The 26,461-nt window shown below is 38.5% G+C and overlaps 1 protein-coding gene across 3 annotated transcripts in view; it reads right to left on the minus strand.

Moving 5' to 3' along the window:
- Nucleotides 1-1,081: 1,081 nt before the first annotated feature.
- Nucleotides 1,082-26,461, minus strand: part of TSPAN12 (tetraspanin 12) — a 62,059-nt gene continuing 36,679 nt past the window's right edge. For all 3 annotated transcript variants that reach the window (XM_025865719.2, XM_073899122.1, XM_073899123.1), the window contains 3 exons: nucleotides 23,567-23,674; nucleotides 19,533-19,676; nucleotides 1,082-2,642 (listed from right to left, as the gene is read on the minus strand). In XM_025865719.2, the coding sequence (XP_025721504.1) occupies nucleotides 2,337-2,642; nucleotides 19,533-19,676; nucleotides 23,567-23,674 (558 nt within the window). In that variant the 3' untranslated portion in view covers nucleotides 1,082-2,336. The remainder of the gene's footprint in view (nucleotides 2,643-19,532; nucleotides 19,677-23,566; nucleotides 23,675-26,461) is intronic.

Genomic DNA, 26,461 nt, shown 5'->3' on the forward strand with positions numbered 1-26,461 from the left:
ATTTCTGAATCTCCACGGCACTTTGAACGGACTATTAACTAGCCTGAAAATAATCTTAAATTTTTGCTTTAAAAATGTGGTGATTTTTAGAAAAGAAAGCTTTTGAAAACTTGCCAAGAAATACTTAGCCATTTTCTTTGCAGCTTATGCAAACAGTGAACTCCTTCAGTGCTCCCATAGTCAATACACTTTTTAAGGTCTCTGGCAGTTTTATTCTCCCAGCTGCCCCACCACCGTTAAGAGGCCGGTGTGGACCACCACTGGAAATGCCATCCGTTCCCATCAAGCCAGGGCAGTCTGTATAAGATGACTGCCTAAATTTATGCTGGCTGTTCTAGAGTACTGAATCAGGTCAAAATAGCCGGTCTAGAAATGTAGAAATTGACTTTTATTTATAATTTGAGGATTTTTTTTTAACTGAGGTCAACACAATATATGCTTATTCTTTCTGTGCCTGAGACATACCAACAAAAAAAAGCAGGCATTCAGGGGCACCTGGGTGGCTCAGTGGGTTAAGCATCTGCCTTCAGCTCTTGGTCCTGGGATCGAGCCCCATATGAGGTTCCCTGCTCAGCGGGGAGCCTGTTTCTTCCTCTCCCTCTGAGGTGAAGTTATGGGGAGGTAGGTGTTGAGGAAATTATAAAAAGGGATACTTTTGGTTCTGACTGAGCAAAGGATTTACTCAGTTTTCAATTCAATCAATGGAAGAGATCAAATCTGGCAGTTGATTTCAAATATTGCATTTCTTAGAGTCGTTTTCTTCTAAAAATTACTTTAAGAGACTGGGATGTGAAAACATTGAGAAGATAAATTAGCATGAATGTGCATATTTTTATATTATAGCAAACAGCCACATTATTTATCATGTAGCTCAAAAACAAACCTGAAAAGTAAATGGGCATCTTTTCATCTTTTCTTACTGAGGATACATCCCCTTATAGATTAGTTCCAGAGTTTGGAAATCATTATTGTTACTTTACTCAGTCATTTCTTCTCATATTTCTCTCCCCTTGCTGATCTCGTTGAGTGGTAAAAGTGCTTATAATGTATAAAAATTAGACACAGACAAATGATTACTCTCTAGAAAATATTTATTGACACATTTAAATTTTCTTTACATTTTCTGAGAAATAAATGTAACACACAAAATACAGTAAAATGCACTCTCCCCATTTCAAATAAATATATTTTACTCTTGTAAAAAATTTAATAATCTGTGTAATTCACCACAGTATCTTAATCAGTGAAATAAAGCAAAGAATATCTCTGGTTAAATTGTCACTTATTTTAACGATTCTCACGACATTTTGCTGGAGAAAAGGAACACTATTCTCTGTAGAATTATATTCAGACCTGTGGACTATTGCCTTTTGTTTGGAGAAGACAAAGGTAAGCTCATTTTAAAAAGTGTTGACTGTCAAAAAGAGCCTTAGTTTGGGAGAAAGGTAGCATCCAAGATTTTGCTGAATGAACTACACTATGTGTAAGCTTTCTTGTTAATACTTCTTAGAGACCAGGCTACATTCTGAATTATAATGATTCCTATGCATCACACAGGCAATTTTTCAAAATTAGTGGTTAAGTATTTAAATTAACAGTTATGTACATAATATAAGCCCAACGTGGAATTTTAAAGCTCTATTAACAGGAAAGGTTAAAAATAATGGTGCTATACAGGACAAATTTATCCTTTTCACTCACGATTGTTATTCTTAACATTATAAGAACTGAAATCTACGGAATTATACAGACTTAACACAGACTCTTATATACACATAGATCCCTGATCAGTTTAAGACAATGTGTTAATTTGCTCTTGTAAGTGATAAGAATATTTTAGTAACCAGAAAAAAAATCACATTTAGGTAGTCACCAATCTTCAGAGTTTTCTTATGTATAATCTACCCACTCTCAAAAGAATATGTCACCAAGCAACACAGTTCATTAATATTGCCTAATTTCCTATGTTAGAAGTTCATTGGTACTTGATATACTAGCAAGCTTATGGAAGTAAATCAAACTTTACTGTAGCTCCAAATCCACCATAGCATAACTTGTTTACATGGCTTCAGAAATGATGGTCAAACTATGCCATCTTATACAGGCTATAAAGTGGGTATTAGATCTGTCCTCAGCATTATAAAGGGCATCAACCGCTGTCCAGGTGGTGACTTATAAAATGGAAATTTTCCCTCTTTATTTTAAAGGGTAGAAAATTTTATGCTTAGTCATTCCTTTATGGCAATATTTCTACACATTTCTGAAACATATAAGTGTGTACTCAAAAATTCACAAGTCCAATAAAATAAATTTGTGGTTTCCTTCTTTGACGTTCCCTATAATTCCTCCATCTCAAAGTGTGTAGTAAAGCTGTTTGCCACAGATGTGTGTTCAAAGATCCTCGACAGGCTTGGTTTCAACAGTTCTACTGAGTGACATGACAGGTGCTGAGTCGTGTCATTCTTCAGGGACATCATTTGGTCTGTCCCAGGCTCCCTTCTATCATAATAGAGAGCCCAGAGCAGAGTAATGGTGAGAATCATGGCCAAGATTTGTGTCACTCCAATGGAGATTCCCAGAAACCTTAGCACCTGTAGTTGTTTGGTTCCTCTCAAAAAGGAATACATTTTCTTCCCACAACCCTGTAAAAAAAATAACACAGGATTACTCTGGGGGTGTTACAGAGGGTCAAAATAATGAAAACAAACCATCTGTATCAGTTAATGGAACCAAACAACTTGAATCATAGAAGTTTAACACAGTGACTCTCAACAGGGAATGCCTATGAGAAACCAGAGGGCAGATGGAGGTGAGCACTTTTTGAAAAGCCTGGCCAGGTGATTCTGATGAGCTCTCTCCTTTTGTCTTCCTCACAATCGGAAATTGAGAACCACTGGCATAAAACACAAGTAGAGCAGCGGTTGGTAAACTCTTTTTTTGTAAAGGGTCAGATAGTCAATCTTTTAGGCTTTGCTGGCCATATGGTCTCTATGGCAACTGCTCATCTCTGCCACTGTAACCAGAAAGCCACCATAGACAGTTTGTAAGTGAAAGCACATGGTTGCATTCCAGTGAAACCTCATGGTAGGCCAGATTTAGGGCCATAGATTGCTGACCCCTGGTGAAGAATGATCCAAATTTTCAAAAATCATGTTTCCTTATTATTATTTGTATTCACTCTTAGATGATAGCTCCTTCGGTCAGAGACTTTTCCCCAAGGATCAGGAACGTTTGCCCAGTCTACTGCTAAAACATGCTGGTGGGTAGAAGTCCCATCTCTTCCCCTTCCCCAACCCCACATGCATACACTTCTGCCCACTGCTCAGAGAAGAAATACACATGGGGGGTTTTCTGCCATGACATCAAGTTCTAGTTCCACCACGTAAGGGTTTGAAAGAATCTTCAGCTCCCCTACACACTAAAGACACCTGACTTCAAAAGATAAGCCAGGTTTTTGTTTGCCTGTGTTTAGTTTTAAGTATAAAAGGCTAAGGAGTGCCTGTGATAGAAGAGAATTCTGAAAGAAAGGAAGAGGGGAAAAAGAAAGAAAGAAAGAAAAACTATAACCAAGGATCACAGGAGGGGTGGGGCAGAGGGAGAATGTGACTAACAACTGCCCTAAGTCACTTCTCCGGTGAACAAAGTCTAGAGAACATGCCATGTCTCCATTGAGTCCACAACAAAGAAATGATAATTCATTCTTCTAAAGGGAAGCTGATTCTAAAGGAAGGTGAAAATCTAGGAACGAATTTTATAATAATAAATTTCAAGAATTTTGAAGATTCTGAGATTTTACTCTATTTGGAAGCAAACTAATTAGCCTGTCACAGTTTCATGGACTTCTGGCAGAAGACAGAGACCAAAGATTTTATTACTCATAGCAACAGCAATAGCCAGAGTATGTGCCAGTTCCTCAAGATCTGGCAACACGGAGACAGCCAGATAATACCTGCGTACACATTGGCTGCATTATGGAAGAGAAATCTCAAGTTTAGGGAACCTTAATCTTTCATAATGGGCAGTAAACATAATTGTCCTTTGCTTTGAAGAAAGACATTATTATACTGGACTGTAAATAAACCCACTCTTTTCTCTGGAGGGAGACACTATCTCTACCTTCAAGGCTGTTTCCTGTGCAAAAACCCTTGAAAAGAGGGATGCCTGAGTGGCTCAGTCAGTTAAGTGTCTGACTCTTGATTTTGGCTCAGGTCATGATCTCAGGGTCATGAGACTGAGTTCTGTGTCGGGCTCCAAGCTCAGCATGGAGTCTGCTTGTCCCTCTCTCTCTGCTCCTCCCCCTGCTCATTCTCTGTCTCTCAATAATAAATAAATAAAATTTAAAAACCACCCTTGAAAAGATAGTCCAAAACAAAAGCATCCAGTGCTTCTACTCACAAGACATGCAGAAATGCAAGAGACCCATGGAAAATTATCTCCCAACAAAAAGAACTTGACTTTTCAAAACTTTTCTTCTGAGTTTGTGGTAAACAGTGACTTGGTCTGCTTACCCTATTGAGGCAGCTACTTGAATAAAAAGAAATCGATAATTACTTAGAAAATTGCCTCTTTGTTTTCTTCTCCAGATTCCACAAAGAACTCAACTAAATCAAGGAAAGCAAGACTACTGAATCAGTTGTTAATTTGTGCATTATAGTGGAGGAGAAGAATGAATAATACATAATTCTTAGATTTCCAAAGACATTGATCAGTAACTTTACTCCAGTAAGTCATTATTCTCAAAAAGCAAAAAATCATGCAGAACTAGTCATAGACATATTTCAAGAGCTTTTTCTGGTCAATCACGTAATGCAAATTAACAGCAAAAGATTAGCAAAATGTCATCAATTTCACCAAAGGCGAAATTAAAATATTTAAAATTTAATACTAATTAACACTGGTTTAATAAAATCACTTCTCTGGCCATCTTACTTTTTCAATACTCACACCAACATGCATGTACATGCATGCATACACATACACACACACATATATTCTATGTCTCACAAAATTCACCGAAGTTCAAATCCTTTTCAAAGAGTTTCATTCAGCTAGTCTATTAGAGCGAACTCACTCTTATATTCTTATATTTATGTGTAATTCTAACAAGGATTCTTGCATGACACAGGATAAAATAATAGGATCATGAACCACAGAGCCAGAATTCTGAATTTCAAATCCCTGCTCTCCTACTTATAAGCTATGTGACTTTGGGCAAGTTACTTACTCTCTCTGCTTCAGTTTTCCCATCTGAAAAAGGTAATAATAGTGCCTATCTACCTGGGATATTGGGAAAATTAAATGAATAAACACACTTAATACTTAGAGTGGGGTCTAGTACATGGTAAGAGTCCAGTGCGTGTCAGCTCTGATCTGGTGTGTTGGCCCACGAAAGATTAGAAAGCTCAAATTAAAATAGATAGAAAATCTATGAAAAGCAAGTATGAATGAACAAGTACAAGGTACAACACTTTTTAAAAGAGTATGAAAATGCCAAAATCACAGCATTGTGTCACCACTATTGATGCAACAACAGCCCTTGCTCATAAGAGCCACAGTGGCTGATGCTGTTTTTCAGGATAGTGAAGTAATGACCTAAAATGATTATTTGCTACTGAGACATTGATCACTACCCTTCTCATGAAGCAGAGAGGTATTTAATATAGTTTGGAAAGGGTCACCTTAAAGATAGTCAAATTTAAAAGGTTTAGCTTCAAACATTTGGAAAATTAATTTATACGGATACATTATTTAACCTCATTGCCAGTACCAGATCACCAGATCCATCTTTAGAAAAAAGAAATTGATATAAAATGACTGTGGATAATATTAACTCCTTACCTATATTCTCAGCACTTAAAATAAAAATGGATGTTTAATAAGTAAATAAATGATTAGTTAGAATGGACATATCAATAATCTGGTAATAATAATTAAAATGAGCTTCAGAATTAAATGTAAACCGTTCAAGATATACATATGGTGATGTTTCAATCCTGTGAAATGCTTTAAGTCGATTATCATTTGAATTTTACCTTTTCAGTAGTCACTGCTACTTAAATTTTACCTATACAGCTCTTCTTCTTCTTTTGTGAGAATGAGACAGCATTATCATGATATATAGTTCTTCTTATTGGCATAAGATCTCCTACCCCTTTTGACTAATTCATTCGAACTTAAAAAAAATACAGGAAAGGTAATGTTTCTTTTTCAAATCTGTGAGTAAAATCAAGCAGAGATTGATAACTGAACTACAGTCTATTGAGTTTCATATTTTGGCTTTGGGGAAAGTCTGTTCTGATTATATTTTAAACAACCACATTTATTTCAAAAAACATAGTAAATTATATCATCCAGGATGGTTTGGGGGATGCGATATACTACTTAACACTGCATGTTCTAGAGTGGGAGGGGACTTGGGAAATTAATGAGTTCGACTTCTTAACCTTTAAGAATATGGCTAAAAAGCACTTCCAGAACAACAGTGGCAAAATTGGCAGAGAAACGACCTCTAAATAGTCTCTCTTCCACATATGCAATGAAAGAACTAGCAAAATCAGCTTTTTTAGAACTCTGAAAATTAACCAATCTTGTAGCAATCTGAGGAGCATTATTCAAGAGAAGTACCTAAGTCTCAGTCAGAACAGCAAGCTCTGTCACATTTTAATTAGCCCTCTCCCAGCCCTACTCTCCAGCTCTGCAGTAGCCTTGAAAATCAACAGTCCATAATTATGGTGAAAACCAGTGGCCTGGAAGCCAGAGGCAACAGAATAGGATTGGAGCTCCTTCAAAGCCCCATTCTCAGATAATTGTCATTATTTGTCCTATCTCATGGTTCCCTGGAAGACCTCATTCGCAAGGCTGTTTTTCTTTGAACCTGAGTTGGAGCTCAACCAGCCCAACAGCCTTTTCCCTGAGGGTGTTTGTCAAAAGCAACCAGAGGAACACTGAGGTTGCCTGAGGCAGTGCATAATAATTGCACACAATGAGCTAGTCAAAAAGCTTAAAAAGAAAATCTGGGGGAATGAGAAGTCCCCAGGGGCCTTGGCAAAGTTCTGGGATACTTGTGGGGATCTGCAAAGTTCCACACATGAGGCGGGCAGTGCTCCTGCCCAGGGCTGTGCACATGCTAAGGAAAGACCCAGGAAGGCACTAAGATCTTACCTCTGGCTAACTTTGAAGCTCTATGCACCCTTGACAGAGACTGGGAGGCTTACTGGTTCCAGGCATCAACTGACCCCTAAGTTACCTGAGCAGACTTCAGGGCCCACACATGACAAAGAATACAGAGTTTATAGAATTAGTTCAGGAAGGTTATTAAGGAACAAGTGAACAACAACCTCAACAAACTCGGGGTAGGGAGGAGAATCTGATTTCCGGAGTTGCCACATTTTATTTAAAATGTCTTGTACTCAACAACAACAACAAGATGTGCAAAGAAACAAGAAAGGATGGCTCATATACACACAAAAAAAGCCTTCAAAGAAAATGCACTTCTAATGAAAGGAATTTCCTGCCTCACTGGAGCATCCTGTCCACACTTGAGAACACTAATTCTTCAACTTTTCCTTATTGGAACCTGTCTTCCTAATAAGATGTGTTGGTCCTGGTTCTGCTCTCAGAGGATCTCTTTTCCATAAGGTGGAGAGCTGTATCTGAAGCCATCACTTTCTCTTGAACTATTCTCTTCTCCAGACTAAATATTCTAATTCCCTCAAGTTTTCTAAATATATACACTGCATCAGCCTACTGAGCTCTTTCTGGATTGTGCTGATTTGGTCAATGTTTCTCTGAAAATAACACTGATTTTTAACTTTAAAAAACTAAAAATGCTGTAAAATATTAAGACAACCGAGGCTGTTGTGAAGGTTTGGATCCCTGGCAAAAAGCTTTTCAGGTTCCCTAGAAATGTGGACATGGGGTTGCATCACAGGACACATAGTCAGGACCTGGCCTCCTTCCAGATCTCGGAAATAATCACTAAAGATTATCTTTGCGTCAAGATGGGCAAGGGTTGTTTATTCAAAGCAAAGGTCTTAGGATCCTCAATTTTTATAAAAATATGTCAGCCTTATCACTACCTCAGTTAGTTTACAGAGCACATGGATAACCCCTCAAACAAGACAGAATTTTAGTACTTAAGTTTGTCATTAGAATTCATTAAATACAGGGGCGCCTGGGTGGATCAGTCAGTTAGCGTCTGCCCTGGGCTGTGGTCATGATCCCAGGGTCCTGGGAAGGAGCCCTGCTCAGTGGGGAGCCTGCTTCTCCTCTCCCTCTGCCCCTCTCCGTGCTTGTGCTCTCTCTCTCATACCCTCTCTCTTTCTCAAATAAATAAAATCTTAAAAAAAAAAAGAATTCATTAAATACAAATCTCTCTATACTGCACACAATTTAATATTTTTTGATGATGATCCAGAAGGTATTGTAGCAACTTGCCGCATATCAAGCATCACGCTGAATATCAGTGAATCATTTACACAATTACTTAAAGTTAGGGATTAACTTCCCAAAAGAACATTCCTCATCTTGAAGATAGTATTTTTCCCAGATTCCTGTGTAAGTACTGTATAGCAGCACTGTCCTCCTCAGCCACTCTAAACTCTTCATAGAAACAGCTCCAGGGCTGATGGTCCATTCCACATCATCCTCATTGAAGAAATTCAATCTGAACACAAGCTGTGAGCTTATTTTCAGCCAGTCAGATAATCATGCATAAGGTTTACACTTTTCAGTGAAACTTGGTCACTGTTGTTGAAAAACAAGACACCAAGTCTAGAGAAAAAAACATACAAATGTGTCTCTATATACTCCATTGTACTATTCATAGAGACTTAGTTGCATAAACAAACATTTCTGTTGAGTGAGTCAAAGAGGAAACAGAAATGTTAGAGTTCAAAACTGCATTCCATTTCACAAAGGGGGTTTTATTCAGAATGGGAAAGAACTGAATTACACTTATTTGCTTTTCTCAAAATAAAATACTCTAAGTTGATTTACCTTGAATATTTTTCTTCCTAAATAAAGCTATGTTAGTGCTACATTAATAACTTCAGAAAATTCAAAATTATGAATAAGCATAATGGCTAACCTACTTTACTTGCTGAAATATTAAAATTCTGGTCAACTATTAACGGTAAATAATAACAGTACCTTTTTATCAGAGAAAAAACATCACTAATCCCTGTATTTCCTAGAATCTATTGGAAGGCATGTCAGGATGCCTCATTTCATTTGAGGAAATGATACACTTGAAATTATGCTCTGATCGAGCTCCAAAATGATTTTCTAAAATTGGAAGAACCCCTCGGCTTTTCATTACTCAATAGTCACAGGCCACATAAAAAAATTAGGCAGACTTCTAATCAGCTTATGAAGATAAGGTATAAATAGGTGTAGGTGCCACTACACTACATGCCAGTATTGATATTTTTCTAATGGATGTTTGGTAATAAACATGACTGTCAAGTTTGAAATGACTGTGTTAATTATCAGGTACAAATATATAGTCTTCAGCTTTATTTCTTCTAAAATTAAAAAAACTGAATGCAGTTCATGAGTCCATGAGCTTTACACAGGTTGAACCAAATGTTCTCCACTGATAATTATAAATGCTGCAGGGAAGAAATGTTTCTTTAAAAAAAAATTAAATAGCAAGTAATAAAATTCACCATGGGACGTTCTGTTCTCTTAAGAGTAAGGTTAACCAAACCCATGCATAGAAAATGCAGTAGAAAAAGTCTTCCTATTTCTTCCTATTCCTATAAAAAAGATTTTATTTTTACTTTTTTTTTTTTTAATTTTGAGAGAAAGAGACAGCAGAGCAAGAGACCAAGAGCAGTGGGAAGGGGCAAAGGGAGAGGGAGAAGCAGGTTCCCTGTTGAGCAGGGCTGGATCCCAGGACCCTGGGATCATGACCTGAGCCGAAAGCAGACGCTTAACCCACTGAACCACCCAGGCACCCCAAGTCTTCCTATTTCTTAATGACAGTCCTTCATATCTTGTTTAATTCTCACTTTATCCCCACTGGATAGACAGAATCACCAAATTTAAAAGACTGCATCTACGGAACATTTTTCATTTTTACAAAAAGATGTGGTTGTAAAGAGACTCTGGAGTCAGAAAGCCCGGACAGTGCTGTTCTCGCAGTGAGGCCAGCTCCAGCAGTGGGCACTCCCTGACTGAGGGAGCAGAAGCACATTTACAAGCTGCTCCATCAAACAGTGTCTCTCATTGGGCCCTTTGGCCACCTAAATTTCGTCTGTAAGAAGTGGGAAGGTGTTAAAACAAGTGAAGTGGGAAACCACGTGAAGTTCCCAAAACCTTGATCTGAAAATCTGTTTTCAGCCAGCACAAATATATATATATAACAGGAAATGCATACTTTTCCTGTATTGACTCGCAAAACTGGGTGCAAATTGGCTAGTTAAAAATCCAATCATAGATTGTTAACTGTTCTAATTACTTTAATAAATACATTAATATATAACAATTATTGTCATTCCTGTCATTAGCTACCACCATGCATTGAAGATTAGTGTTTATCATGTGCCAAGTGGTTTGCTAGGCATTTCTCATTAAGAAGCTCCATTTATCCTTGTACTACTAGAATGAGGTAGGTGCTATTATTATCTTATTATACAAATAAAGACATTGAGGTTCACAAGTGAAAAAGAAGCTACAAACACTCAGCTTGTTCCTCACCATGTATTCCACATCTCAAAACTTTAGTGCCTAAAAATACGCGCTTTGAAATCAAATAGATCTGAGCTCAGTCCCTGACAAGCTATTACACGGGGTTAGGTCACTTAGCCTCTTTTCTTATCTCACTTTTCTCATCTGTAAAATGGAGAGAATAATACTGTGCCTTAATAGAAACATTTTTGGGCTCAAATAAGGTCATGCATATTTATAGAGTTCTATCAATGTGTATCTTATTTGGAAAATCCAAGGTGTCCTTTCCAATCCCTAATTTACTTTACCTCTCAGCTATTACTGGTAGTATTTACTATAAACGGGCACTGTTATAAGGGCTTTATCGATGTTAATTCACTCTCCAAACAAGCCTAACCCGGGTACTTTGGTTATCCACATTTTGCCGCGGAGAAAAATGAAACACAGAGACACGAAAACCTTGCCCAAGGTCACACAGCTAGTAAGGGGCAGAGCAAAGATTAAACCTCTAGAGTCTGGCTTTGGAGCCCAGTCTTAACCTCTGAACCACACTTCTTCACTATTCCTAAAGTCCTCTCCTTCCTTAACTTCCAGGACACTGCTTTCCATTTCTCCTCTGTCTCCAACAGGTGGGTCTCCTCTGCTTTCCCTCTGCGGCGCCATGCCCCAACTTTGTCCTCTCCTGCAGATGTGACACCAACTCTTCGTTGGACCTTAGATCCCCCCATGCATTCACTGCCTCATCCTACACTGACGATACCTTAATAGAAACTGCCAGTCCCCCCACCTGCTCCAGTCCGTTCTCCACTTCTTCACAGTAACCAGTGCTGTCTGTGGGAACACAGCCTCTCAGAGACCCCACTTCCCAGCCTCCCTTGCAGCTAAGTGGGGCCACGGGAGCCCTCGTCAATGGAATGGGAGCAGAGATAATGAGCGCTGAATGCGTTGGAGCTTCTTCCCATGCCCTCCTTCTTCCCACTGCCTGGAACTGGAGAGAAACAGGAGCAATTTTGAAAGACAGGTATTAAAAAAAGATGAAAGTGTCTCACCATCCTGGGGCCCTGAAGGAACCTATGCAGCAGAGCTGCCTGGCTGCCTGGCCCACCGGACTGGTTTACAAGAGAAAAATAGATTCCCACCGTATTCAAGTCATTGCATTTGGAGTGAGCTCTTTCCCTGTGCAGTCCACACAAAATCCACGTCTCTGCCTGAATTAGGTCTACCAAGTGTCATCTCCTCACTCACACGGCTCACATGGCGACAGTTTCCTTCCTCTGCTCCCCTGCCTGGAGACCCGGTCCTCACCTCCACTCTGCTTCACAATGCGGACACAATGATTCTGAAGCACAAATCTAAAATTGTTACTTCGTGAAGTACTTCTTTCAGGTCAGAATATTATAATGGCTTTCTTCTGCGTAAAAACTCTAAAGGCAGTATCTGTAAGTCTTCATTAACAGAGCACAAGAAGAGAAGCAGAGCAGTGAAGAGGTAACAGGAAACCTGCAACAGAACTATGTGGGGAAGAGAGGGAAAGGAAAGAAGAATACATGTGTCCACCTGAGGCAAAACTGGCAGAACGGTTCGAAGCCCGATTAGATGAAGCAAGCCTGAAGATAGAAGGGATTTTCCCCCTACCAAGCACAGACTGGTCCTGCAGCGCTCTGGATGATAAAACAGACATCACCCCAAGTCAGAGTCAACCCGACCCCCACTGACAGTTGCTGAGGAGATAATGGAGTCAGCCGAGAGGCAGGAGGGAGTGTCTTTGACTTCATATAAAAGAACCCCGAGAATGGATCTTCTTGGGGATGTTCCATCTAAATAACCACTGAGCCTGAAAGCTGCCTACCATTTACTCTCTGGGCAGGAGGTTCTGTGTGTGTTTATCTGAGAAGTGAGTTTCATTATTAATAAATCGGAATCCCGCGACTACTCAGTGATAAGCCTTCCTTTCATAATAATGCCTCAAATTTGTGAACGTGCCTGCCTTTCTGTGTGGCAACTACTCACAGACTTTAGCATAAAATGCATGCAGTAGCCGGACAACAGGGCCCTTCCTAATGCAGTGCCTGCCCTGTTCAGCCCTGCCAGAAGGCCCTCCTCCCACCCTATGCTCCAGCTGAGCTTCCAGCTCTAACTTTGCACCGCGGCTTCTTTGCTTGCCACATGCCCTTTTCGGCCCCATGCCCCCCAAATGTTTTCTGCATGTGGCTAACACCTGCTTATCTCAATGAATGATGAGCCCCTCTATGTTCTCATGTTGCACATCTCAAACATAAACACAATGGTAATTAAAGATTGCCTACCCTGTGTCCGGCTCCTTCTTGTGCCCCCATTTAGGTTCATCTAATTCCTAGCTCTATTCTAGCCACTGATGTGCAGATCATTACTATGCAGACTTGACTAACTTTATGTTCCTGAACCTGGCCAGCACCTGGTCGGGGACCTAAACTGTTACTTCTAGCGTCCTGCCTTGCATTTCTCTTTCAACACTCGCCCCTCATTTTGTTTAGCTTTTTTTGTGCATGTGGTGATTTACTTGGTCGTAAGAAGAATCCTACTAGTAATTTCAGAGCAGGGTTACTTGGGAGAAAAATAATCAATCTCATAACTATGTAGAACTTGCCAGAAAGCCATACATACCTCCATCCCCCACCAACTCCTTTTGTATCTACAACACTCTGTCACGTCTCTACCGCAGAGAATTGCTAAGGAAGTGTTTATGTTTAGGATGTTGCATGTGAAAATTATAAAATCAAAGTTGGTTCTATTAGTCGAAACAGATACATAGTACAGACTCACCTTTCTAACTGTCAACAGGAGAAGAGTGTTAACAAAAAGTGTTGAGGGCTGAGATGCTGCCCAGAAAAAAAAATGGTATAGATTATAAAACAAATACCATTTTCCAACACCAACAGGGTACAAAGGAGATAAGGAAGAACAGGACGTCCAGTGTGTGGGGGAGGACAGCCTGAACTCATGACTCTCAGCTCACATAGCAGATAACAGACAACAGAGAACAAAAACTTAAAATGAACCATCCTAGGGGCACCTGGATGGTGCCGACAGTTAAGCATCTGACTCTTGGTTTCAGTTCGGATTGTGGTCTCAGGGTCCTGAGATCGAGTCCTGCGTGAGGCTCTGCACTCAGCACGGAGTTGACCTGAGATTCTCTCCTCTGTCCCTCCTGCTTGTGCTCTTGCGTGTGCCCACAAAAAAATGAACCATCCCACATGGTTCACTGTGAGCTGCCCCCACCTTTAACTGGGATGATGTGGGGGAGCATCCCTATATGTCCATGTACCTTCTGTGAGCACTACAGATCTATACATACTTGTCACCATCTGGGTTCTTCATCCTCTAACCAAGGCTCAGAGAGATCACATCCCTTCACTTCCATGCTCCCTGCCCTTCCCTATCACCCTGTTTGTAGATGTTTTCTGTTACTCAGAGAAGAAATAAACAACCACCTAAAGAGGCAGAAATGGTTTGGGGCAAAATTACTTGTCACAAAGGAAATCATAAAGAGTATTTGCTATTCAAAGCCAATACCACATGGAACATATCTTTATATGTTTATATATATATATATATATATATATATATATATATATCCTTTATATAAGGATCTAAAAGGAAAGTGTTCTGAAGGCACTCAGCTGTGTGGCACTCATCTCTCTGTCCAGCCCTCATATAAACTGCTGTGAATACTATTTTTCTGAAGAAGCAGTCAACATCTTTCCATAGTGGTCTTTCTTCTAACTATAAAACAAAGAAATGTGTCTATGGGGATACATTTTACTTCACTCTCTGTTCCTCTTTGTTTTACATTTTGAGTTGGTCCATGTGAAGTAGGGCCTGTTGTGAACATGTTTACTTCCATGTAGTTTTCTTAGGTGGCATACAGAGAAGGAAAATGGCATTTCAGTCCCTTTGAGGAGATGTTTATGCTTCATTTAACATCTGGGGTAGCAGACACTGCAACTATCTCTACAACTGTGGTTCTTCACACTTTTAGGTATGAAACACCAAGAAAAGTTGATGAAGGCTATGGATCCTAGTCACAGAAAAAAATGCACATAAAATATTGAAAACAATTTCAGCAGTATCACCTTTCCCTTGAAGCCTGTCCAGCAAGAGCTTAGGTCCACGGGCAAGAGACTGGGAGTCCCTCTCTGCAAAGTCTTTTTCTCTGCTAGCCTTCTTTATTTTCCTCTCCGGTTTTTGTTTTGTTTTTTTCCTCCAGATCAGGTCTAGACAGAGAACTTTAGTAACGATAGGGTAGAAAACTCAGCAGGTGAGAGAAGAAAAAGATACAGCCCAGTCCTGAATTCTACCAACTTCAACTTGGAGAAGGTGTTTTGCTGAGGCCAGGTCTCACACCTAGTATATAGAGAGTGTGGTTGCACAAACAATCCCAAAGAGCAAGGTAGTCAGCAGTCAGTAATCACTGGCCTAGGCTAGTCCTGGGTGGGCTTTTGCATTTGTAGTTTCTTAGGGTAGGAAAAAAAAAATTCTTCAGTGGATCTTTGAACGGCTGCATCCTTCTCATCTATTGCTCTCAGTTCAAATGTCACTTCTTAAAAGAGAGGGTTCCTAACCATCCTAAGTAGCTCCCTCGCCAATAAAGCCATTCTCCAGCATATGACCCTACGTAGAGTCTTCAAAATGCTTTTACCACTGCCCGAAATTATTTTTTATTGCTGTGTTTATCTTGCTAAATGTCTATCATCCTAACTAGAATCTAAGTTATACAGGAGGGATTTTTGTCTGCAACATTCTCTGCTATATCCTCAGCATTTACAATAGCACCTGGAGCCCAGGAGGCACTCAAAAAACATTCTGACTTAATGAATGTGACGGAACCAAATTGATGATCAGAAATATTTTCATCTGCAATTTTTACATCTATACTTTTATACAAGTGTGTAGCTCATTACAGGTATTGGAGGACCTGCGTACCAAATCCAACAATACCTCTGATGGGAATGTTTCTAAAATGTGCGATTGTTGCTATATTTCTGCTCTGTCATTTTTCATAGGTTCCAAATGTGTCATAAAATATTATTGGGTCAGGGACCATGCAGGCCACCAGATGGTTGCGAATGATTTATTTCCTTGATTTCAGACTACTGATGAAAGATTGCAGGAAGAAAGCCAGTTCTTATCTCTGAGCTTACAGAATACGAAAGATAAAAGGGACCTTGAAGTTCATCGAGTCCAGATCCACTCTTAATTCAAAAACCCATCCTACCCCCCAACGACATGGTTATCTGACCTTGACTTTAATATTTTTAGTGATGAGACACTCATTATTTTACAAGAGAACCTGTGTCACAATTGGACGGATTTTGGTGAGCGAGGTCTTCCTTCTATTGATTCAAAATTTCCTTCCTGTAACGTCTGGCCCCTGGAGCAACAATGAGTAAGTCTAGTTCCTGTTCTGAATGATGAACTTTGAAATATCTGAAGACATCTAAAATATCTCCACTTAGTATCTGCTACTTCAGAATAAGCAACGTAAATACCTCCAGCTATCCCTCACTTGTTCCTCCCTGATAGACCCCTCATCTTCCAGGTGGATGGTCTCTGGGTACTCTTCAATTAGGAAACATATGTTCTCCAGGGCAAAGTGGAATTAAGTCTTATTTTTAATGATGGATTTAATTGTACTTGTGCCATAAAGCTACTAAGTGATCCACTTTTGTAAGTCAACTATGCATATAATTATGCACTATATCATTACCAATACCAGCATCTGTTATTAATTATAAAATGTAAAAGCGGATTTACTCTGATATAATGAACCTCCATCTCTGTGGGAAGTCTGTCTAAACAACATCTCGTAACTGACAAGGCCAGCTTGCTACTGAAAGTGTTTTGATGAAAATATGAAAAAGCCTTTCAAATAATCTGGTTCCTCAATTTGCACATGCACAATCATGTGGCTTCTTTCAATCTCAAAATTCATGGAATAAGCAATTATAGACAGCCTGAAAGTAAAGCATTCCATGATAAATACTACTACTGGAAATAATCTAAGACATACCAGTAAAATGAACTGCATTTTTACAGCAAGAAAATTTTATCAAATGTTTAATTGAATGCTTTTCAACTAAACAAAGTACGGTTGAAGTGACGGTCCATATTCAGACTTTATGGGAAGATCTGGTAAACTGATTCATGTTTTGACATTCTTATGATCAATGTTGGTTATAATCATATTATCAGTATTAATCACTAAAGAAGGTAGAGATTATTATATATGGTGGTGTAGCCCAATGGTTTGCCATATTGACTTGCCACTCCTAAAAACTAACAAAAGTTCACACTAGGAAAGTTGGATAGGTTTCAGTTCACATCTATACTTACATCTATACTGTAATCATTTGTGTCTTTAAAACCTAGTAGTGAGTTATAATGTACTTGGATATCCACAATTATGTTTGCATTTAATAATATCTTGGAAATATTAAGCACTGTTTTCTGTTTTATGGAATGAACAGGGCTTTAACTGTTGAACCTGTTAGTTGACCATCCTTATTTCAGACTTTCACCCAGAAAAAAAGATGTAGCATAATCACGGAGAGCTCAGAGACATTGACCCAATAATTCTTTGATATCTTTTCAAATAAACAACCCGAGTAATTCAGTTGTTTCAACAATTTTTGTTATGAGTTGTGTTCCCTCCAAATGCGTATGTTGAGGTCCTAATCCCCAGAACCTCAGAATGGGATCTTATTTGGAAATAGACTCACTGCAGATATAATTAGTTAAGATGAAATCGTACTGAAGAAGGGTGGGTCCCTAAAGCAATATGACTGGTGTCCTTTTGAACAAGGTGAAATCTGGAGATATATACAAACAGGGAAGAATTCCATGTGAAGGTGAAGGCAGAGATTGGGGTGAAGCTTCTACAACCAAGGAACAGCAAAGATTGCCATCAAACCACCAGAAGCTGAGAGACGGGCACAGAACAGATTCTTCCTCACCCCCCTCAGAAGGAACCGAGCTTGTTGACACCTTGATCTCAAGCCTTCTAGCCTTCAGAACCATGAAACAATAAATATCTGCTGTTTAAATCACTCACTTTGTGGTACTTTGTTACAACCACCCTAGGAAACTAACACAATTCTGAATCTCTTAAAAAATACTTGGCACACTTCTCTGTGGCATGTCTTCAGAGCCCAAAGCACTTTATTTTGGATATGCTTAATGTGACATAGTCTTGTCCTCTGAGACGAATTTTTTTTAAAAGATTTTATTTATTTATTTGAGAGAGAGAGAATGAGAGACAGAGAGCACAAGAGGGAAGAGGGTCAGAGGGAGAAGCAGACGCCCCGCTGAGCAGGGAGCCCAATGTGGGACTCGATCCCAGGACTCCAGGATCATGACCTGAGCCGAAGGCAGTCGCTTAACCAACTGAGCCACCCAGGCGCCCTGAGATGAATTTTTTAACAGCCAAAAGCTACACATATCTAAGATATAAAGATGATGGATCATTTGTGTACATAATCCACCATCTTTTTCAAATAATTTACACCATAAATTAATGAAACTGATTTTTGTGCATCTCTACAACTGACTTTGGCAGTCTAAAACATGTTTTGAACAATAATAGTATTTCTAGGGAAAAATGTATAACCTCCTAAGGTAACCATCTTGAAATATATATAAAAAGGCATGTTTTATAAATCATGACATTCTGTTTTAAAGTTTCACTCTTTATAGCTATATTATATACACGTGTGTGTGTGTGTGTGTGTGTACGTGCATGTATGGATGATATATTCTGAATAGTGTGAGTTAACTTTATGGTAAGCCAGAGGTTCCCAATAGTGCTTTCTGATACCCAGATGCTCGACTGGAGATGTTCCTGGGAAATGATCCCAGCCCCTTGGCCTGAGCACCTTCCCTTCCATTTGGTTTACATTTTGATCTTCCATTCTAGATCAAGACTGCAATAAAATTTTCTGTAATGTGGAAATGTCTTATGTCTGCATTGTCTAATACAGAAGCTGCTAGTCTCAAGTGGCCTTTAAGCATTTGAAATGTAGCTATTTCAACTAAGGAAATGACATTTTAATTTAATTTAATTTTAGTTTAAATAGCCACATGTAGCTATTGGCCACTGTCCTGGATGGTGTAGTTCTAGATTTTAATTTGAATTAAGATTCTGCTGCTAACAAAGTTCGAAAATCACCACTAAAAATGAAGGAATAGGAAAACTTCTGATAATAAAGGAATAACTGATGATTCAGATAAATTCTCCCAGAAAACACAGCCATGCAACTTTCTTGGGCATGTGATGATTGATTTTAAACCCAGTAAGCATCTAACTCCATTAAATCTGCCAACTAAAACTAACATCGCTGATCATTTGCCAGTAGGGGGAACTGAAGAGTAGAGGACAGCGTTTTCCCTGGAGAGTGGGATTTATTTATTTATTTTTTTTTTTCCCTACATACGTTTTAGTCTGTGTGGAGGCCCTAAAATACATATCCTGTCCGGAAACTCCAAACCTTGTCTTCCCGAATATCCAGAGTTCTTTAGACACCCTGCATGGACCTGTTTTCAAAGGATCCCTAGGAGGCAACAGAAATCGGTTCTACACAATACAGTTTAAAAATCAGCTGATTCTAAACCTAGTCTTTCCCAATTCCCTTTGTTAACATGTGATAAGGTTCAGATTTTTATACTGATTTTTAGCTTTATCCTGTTTCTCCACATACCAGAGAAAAATTTTTAAGGGCCTTTATATTTAGAAGGGGAAAATTTCATTGCCGGGTTGTTGATTCTTTACTTAAAAGTCATTATAAGAAAATTCGTATGTATGGTAAGTTAACAACATATGGCCTTACCTCTTGATAAAGGTCACTGAGATCTTCCTGATGGGCCTGTTTGGAACATCCTGGGAATTCCCTAACACAACAGGAATCCGGGGGCCAGTCCATCTCTGTCATTTCCAGCCAGTCAGTGAAGTACACCACTCCGCAGCACTTAAACTGCAAAAGAATGACTGGTCAGGCTCAGAAACTACACAAATATTTTCTTAACTTATAGAAGATTAAACGTTAGATTTCTTAAATTTTTGTACCCAGAGCTAAACTCACTTCTGTCATCACCTAAAGATATGTGTACATTCTATACTGACGACAGAAATGTAGTGAAGGACTCCATAATGGAACAGTTCTGAACAATAATGCTCATAACCCCAGAAATCAGATGAGGCATGACTGAGTCTTTCCCCAACTGTACAATCCTCTACAAGTGATCCAATAGCAACAGAGTCAATATGCACAGTAACAAAACAATTAACTGGACTATTATAATTATCATTAAACCTCTGGCCACGAAAGATTAGTGATCAATTTATTTGTGTATCACCTAGTTACCAATTTAACTGCTTAACAAATTCAAAAATAAATTAAAAGTTTTCATAATCTCTGGAGAAAGAGTTGTTGACCAAAAGCACACATCACAAAAATTACCCAACTTGAATTCATTAACCAGTAAATTTTCAAAAAATTTTTGAGATATAAACACAGGTTTGGCCAACACATGTTTATTTAACTGAATGAGAGTCTCAAAATAAAGTATCATATTCTGTCACCATAATCTCAGAAGAAATGACGTGTCTTTAGCTTGAATAAAATTGGATTTAAGAAAAACTATGCTGTGTTTTGTTCTTTTTTGTCTCATGTCACCAAGTTTTAGCAAAAACTTTCTCTGGTCAAAGTTTAGAAACACTGCTTAAGGACATATGTAGATTAGATTAAAATAATTAATTATGATAATTTTCTGCCCTTGGGTAGAGGGAGTTACTCTTCCATATAGTTAAAAACAAGAACTCTGCGCAATCACTGAGAAGAACTTTGCCAAGAGTGACTGGCTCTACAAATTATGTAGCCCAACAGACCAATCTGGGTCCAGGATTAACACCGTATCATAAAATATCACAGTCCACCATTTCAAAATCCAACTAAAATCAACTATGGAGAATTCTGAACTTCTCGTGTAAAATGAAACACAGACAACACTAAAAATGATTTTACATTTTTCATTTGCCTAAATATCTAACTTTTAAAAAGAAAAAACCATCTTAAGAGTATTATAAATGATGAATTACTGATGTTATGAGTAATACTAAAACTTTTGGAGAAACATTTTTTATATTTTTAGTATTTTCCTTTTATAAACTTGTTCTAAAAGCTACAGTATGCCATAAACATCATACATTAACTCAAACATAATTTGACATTATGCATTTTACATAAGTCATTGAATATCCATAAAAAAACATATGTAGTCAAAAAGACTTCACTTTCCAAAAATCATAAACTACTACATTTCCAAATCAGGCTTTTTAAGTCCAACTTCTCTCATTTCCTTAAGGACATGTGTTTTTCTATGTTGATGACAAAAGTACAGTTCTTGGAACTCAAACTCCATCCACAATAGAACAGCCCATTTATCTGGCCTTGTCAGGAAATGAGGTGCTCCACAGAAATGACTTTTCCAAATAACTTAAGCATACGATGTTCAGTGCCAGATATATATTTTTTTAATTTTAATAAGTCACTGAGATATTTTTTCTTTCTACATAATTGTTTTCTGTGTCAACAGAAGATACTAGATTGGTAGAGAAATTTTCCCTAAAACTCCCCTACGTGAACCCACCATTACACCACACACAACTGTGGTCTACATCTCCTTGCAGTTTTCCCACCTCCTTTAAAATCACATTATGAGATAAAGCCACTTTTGCTAGCATCATGTCAAACTGGAAAATACCACCATCATTTTACCTACAAAGGAAGTGAGGTTTTCACAGGTCAAATAACCTGTGGAGACCACAGACTAGTGTGTGGCAGAGCCTACTTATTCCAAAGCTTGTTCTCCAACCATTACATTAAATTAAATAAGTAAATACATTTTTAAATATCAGGTTTTTAAAAAGATATTAAAGAAAGATCCTTAGGGCTTATGTGAGAGTCCTGTACAGTGAGGTACATGCCCAGAACTGCACTAAAGTCGTCAGGACAACTGGGGCCTGACAAGGTCACTTTTAGCTCTACAATTTATTTTGGGAGCCAGGTGTTGTGGGTTGAACTGTGTTTCCCCCCTCCCAAAATTCATGTTGAAATTCTAACCCCCAGAATGTGACCATATTTGGAGAGAGGATCTTTACAGAGGTAATTAAAACAAGGTCACAAGGGTGGGTTCTAATCCCATATGATGGATGTCCTTATAAAAAGAGGAAATTTGAACACAGACATATATATAAAAGGAAGACGATGTGAAAACCAGGGAGAAGACTGCTGTCTATAAGCCCAGGAGAGAGGCATCCAAAGAAACCAACCCTGCACACCTTGATCTCAGACTTCTAGCTTCCCAAATTGTGAGATGATATATTTTTGTTGTTTCAGCCACCCAGTCTGTGATCATTTATTTTGGCCACAGCCCTGACACACTAACACAAGAAGCTTTAAAAGACCCTTTCAGGGTGCCCAAAGGTCTTCCCCCTCCTTTTATGTGAAATAGGCCTATGATATGGAGGAGGAACTTACCATGCAATAAAGATAAAAACATAGGTACTGTCATTTGCAATGCTATACATTGTCTATCTAGATGGAGCCCCTCTTTGTACCACTGGGGAAAAGCTTGCTTTGTTGTTTTAACCTGGATTATCATGGTCTACATCAGAAATCCCAGAAAATAAAGAGCTCTGGGCAGCTTCTACCCAGGGCAGTAGCTGACCACAGCTTACTATAAATTCCCTAATGTCTCACCTATTTTCCCTTCAGGTTGTTTTTAGTACAAATGAACAGTAAACAAACAAAGCCAGGAAGCATTTAAATAAATAGGAAATCTGTGCCACAATGATAATTTTCACCATCTCAACAACCATAACACAAAGAGCCAGATTTGGAGATTATCCTGGACTGAAACCTCTGCCCGTATCCCAGACAGAGTAACTGAGCAGACAGCTGGATATCCATCCTGGAAGACATCAACTCTCACATGCCTTGTTGTGGCCCAGCTTGAAATGAAAGAAAAGGAAATGGGTATACTTGGTCACTGGGGCATCTCCAATCACAAGGAAACTGCTTGGGAGAAGAGCTTGGTTTGAAGCAAGACCAGTGGTGAACTTCAAGTCACCAGATTTTAAAAATCTACGTATTGTCTGTGTTTGAGAAGATGAGTGGATGCAGGGCTATATGGAAGTTAGGTAAGAAAAGCTAAAAGCACCTATGCTTTATCATGCTATAGTCAATAACTGTAAGCTAAATGAGACCCAACTCGATCCCATTTAATCTTCTCAACAACCCAAGGAGGCAAGTACTTTTATTATCCCTATTTTACAGATGAGGGGACTGAGACTGAAGCTACGTAAATTACAGAAGCTCATGGAATAATAAGCGGCACAGCCAGAATTTGAACCAAGATCTTTCTGACTAGAAAGCTCATGCTTTTAATGATATACCGATGCTTAATTCCCGAACAAGAGCCATTATTTAAAAAAAAAATTAACTTTAAAATAAAGACAGCTCTAAAAGTCATGAAAAATGATCTATTCAAATAAAACTTGGATATTTATCAAGAAACACTCATAAAAAGGAAATTTCACAGTAGTTTAGCAAAATGGCTTCTAAGAAATTCTTAAAATATATGTGAACCACGTGAAATGAAGGGGAAATGGTATACACAGGAAGAAAAGCAGGGCATGGAGTCGCTTAAGGAATTTCTCAATAAAGAATTACACCAGTGGTAACTGAATCACAGGCTTAACTTTTCAGCACAGAGAAAATGACCAAAGCCAAAGCTTTGAACATTTGCTTTGAAAGTGTGCCATTTATTCTATACCCTCTACCTCAGAAATTACAGCACTTACCTCTCTCTGGAAAAAATTCCAAGCGTGAGTAAGCCACCGGTATCTAGGTAAGCCATAATTTGTCATTCTGGCTTTCAAAGTGACCATGTCTGACCACTGAACTGGAACCTAGAGATAAACAAAATATCAACAACTGGGACATACAAACACACACATTCAGTTCAGAAACACAAACATTCCCATATTCACACATGTAATCGCTCACACACTCAGATGCATACTTGGAATGTACTGCAATTAACAAATATTATTTTAAATTTATATTTGTTTGTGGCCTAAATTAAGTTCAAGGTTATTTACTTATGAAACAATTTCTGTGTGTAGATATTTGCAGTAAATGAGGAAGTTCTTTACATTAAGCAAAGAAAAAAAATAAAATCATTTAATGCCAATATCAAGCTGAAGGAAATCACAAAATAAGCAGTTTACTGTACATCCTACAGGTCCAGCTGAAGAGATCCTCATAACAAATAATCCCTGCCCAGAAATGCCCTTGGATTTGATTTCTTTTTTTTTTTTTAAAGATTTTATTTATTTATTCATGAAAGACAGAGAGAGAGAGAGAGAGAGAGAGAGAGAGAGGCAGAGGGAGAAGCAGGCTCCCAAGGAGCAGGGAGCCCGACGCGGGACCTGATCCCAGGACCCCGGGATCACGACCCGAGCTGAAGGCAGACGCTCAACCATCTGAGCCACCCAGGCGTCCTGGATTTGATTTCAATAATGCTATGGAGTCGGTCTTTGAAGTGACACCAAGAGCACCTGCGTGGCTCCGTCAGTTAAGTGTCTGTTTCGGCTCAGGTCATGATCCTGAGGTCCTGGGATGGTCCTGGGATTGTCCTGGGATCGAGCCCCAGGTCAGGCTCCCTGCTCAGCGGGAAGTCTGCTTCTCCCTCTTGCTCTGCCTCTCTCCCTGCTCGTGCTCTCCTTTCTCTCTCTCTCTCTCAAATAAATAAATAAAATCTTTCTAAAAAAATGAAATGACTACAGATTGTAGTACCAAAACAAAGGGATAAGAATTAAGAAGGGAAAGAATCCAGCTCAAGTCATGCCTCACTCTGGAATAAGTGTGTAGATATCTTTCCAAATATTGGATTTTGGAACCATGCTAGAAATTTAGGAAGAATACCTCTCAAATTAAAGCACTTTTTTGTGCTTCTAGTCTCAAGTCACCTAGCACCGTGTCCCTTAACAGAGTGTTTAATCATGACAGAGCTTAAGGTACACAACACAACAGCTGGCTGGAAATCTAGTCAGCGCATCACGTGGTGTTTTATCTACAGTGCCCCGGGGGGAAACTGACGCATACACATCCTAGTCTCACCACATATGTGGTATTATGTTTAGAATACATAACTGGGAAACTGGACAGATATCCATATCTGATGTATGTAGTAATACAGACCAGGATTAGCCAAGCAAGCTTGACACTAACTCAAGATGAGGACTATTTTGCAATCTTATTTTAAAAATAGCAGTATCAATAGAAGTAGTTTAAAAATTCCTGACCACAAAAATTCTTCATTGTTTTCCTTTGTTAATTCTCTTTTTTCATTACTTGGAAATCTACATACAGAAGAAAACATGCCAACACTTGGGCACACAACTTTGTTTCCCCAAAAATGGTCTGACTGGGTGTACTTCATGTTCACACAGTTTCAACAAAGTTCAGGGAACTAAACCAAAATTCAAGCTACTCATTATAAGTTATTATTTCATATCCCTTTGAGTATAAAATAAATGGAAATGAAGTAAATCTCTAGAAATTTATAATCTGAAACAGTTAATATTATTGATAAATTGTACTAAAGAAGGAATAATCAATAGGAAGTGACAAAACGACAGAAATAATGGGGAAACAGAATGTCAAATCTCTTGATTTGGTTATTAGAACAGTCTTATTTTAAATTTTACTTTACAAAATAAATATAAGTTGTTTCCCTCTTGTAACCACAATCGATGTGCGACCAAATATGGCAAGAAACAGAGGAGATCATTGAGGTTCTGGCACAAAATACTGTGATTTGGCCATAAAGGAAAACACACACTTATTGGCTTCCTGCATGGAACAGCTAAGAGTACAAAGCCCATTCTATGCAAAGGCTGGGTTCTGCAAATTTTGGTATCTAATAAACTTTAATGGCACTTTTCATTCACACTGCTATTAGTGCAAAAGCAATAAAAAAATTCTGACAAACTTTTTTTCCAAAGGATCATTTTCCACATTTCACTTTGAAACAGCCCAACAGCCCTTGCTTTATCCTGGTAACTTAATGGGGAAGATTTACATAAGCAAACAGTGGCCTATGCACTCAACTGAGATGGCAGCGTGTATCCATTTAGTACCACCATGACACCAGGAAGATATTTGCAGATGTCTCCCTAACAGAGTAGAAGAAAGTATCTTCTAGAATTAGATGATATTAGAATCAAAACATTTCCTTTAGTTAATTCATTTCATATTTGTTATAACTTAGGAGGTTTATCAAATAATAGTATGACATAAAAGCTATACAAACCATTTCAAAATCCGTAGAAAGAAAACTCATTTCTAAAACCCTTTTAATTATCAAAAAGAACATAATCAAAAGCTATTAGTAATAGCTATTTATCGCTTGAATGTCAGGGAGATACATGCACTTTCTGAAAACAGAAAAAATTAGAAGCGACCATTTCTTTATCAGTAAAACCCAGAAACTGAGTCTGGAACCAACTACTCTTTCACTCCCCAAAATATATGATGTTTCTAGGGATGGAGTGAAAATATGATTCTCAAAGACAGCAAGAACATTCTTATTTTAACAGGAGATTTCATTTTGAAGAAAGTTCTTAACTTTATTCAACTAGTCAGAACCTGCCCTGACTTTTCAATTTTTAATAGGAAAAAAATAATCACGA

The sequence above is a fragment of the Callorhinus ursinus genome, unplaced genomic scaffold (assembly GCF_003265705.2).
Source record: "Callorhinus ursinus isolate GAN/ISIS: 27379988/994484 unplaced genomic scaffold, GSC_fseal_2.0 scaffold12, whole genome shotgun sequence".
In the NCBI taxonomy this organism is placed as follows: domain Eukaryota; kingdom Metazoa; phylum Chordata; class Mammalia; order Carnivora; family Otariidae; genus Callorhinus; species Callorhinus ursinus.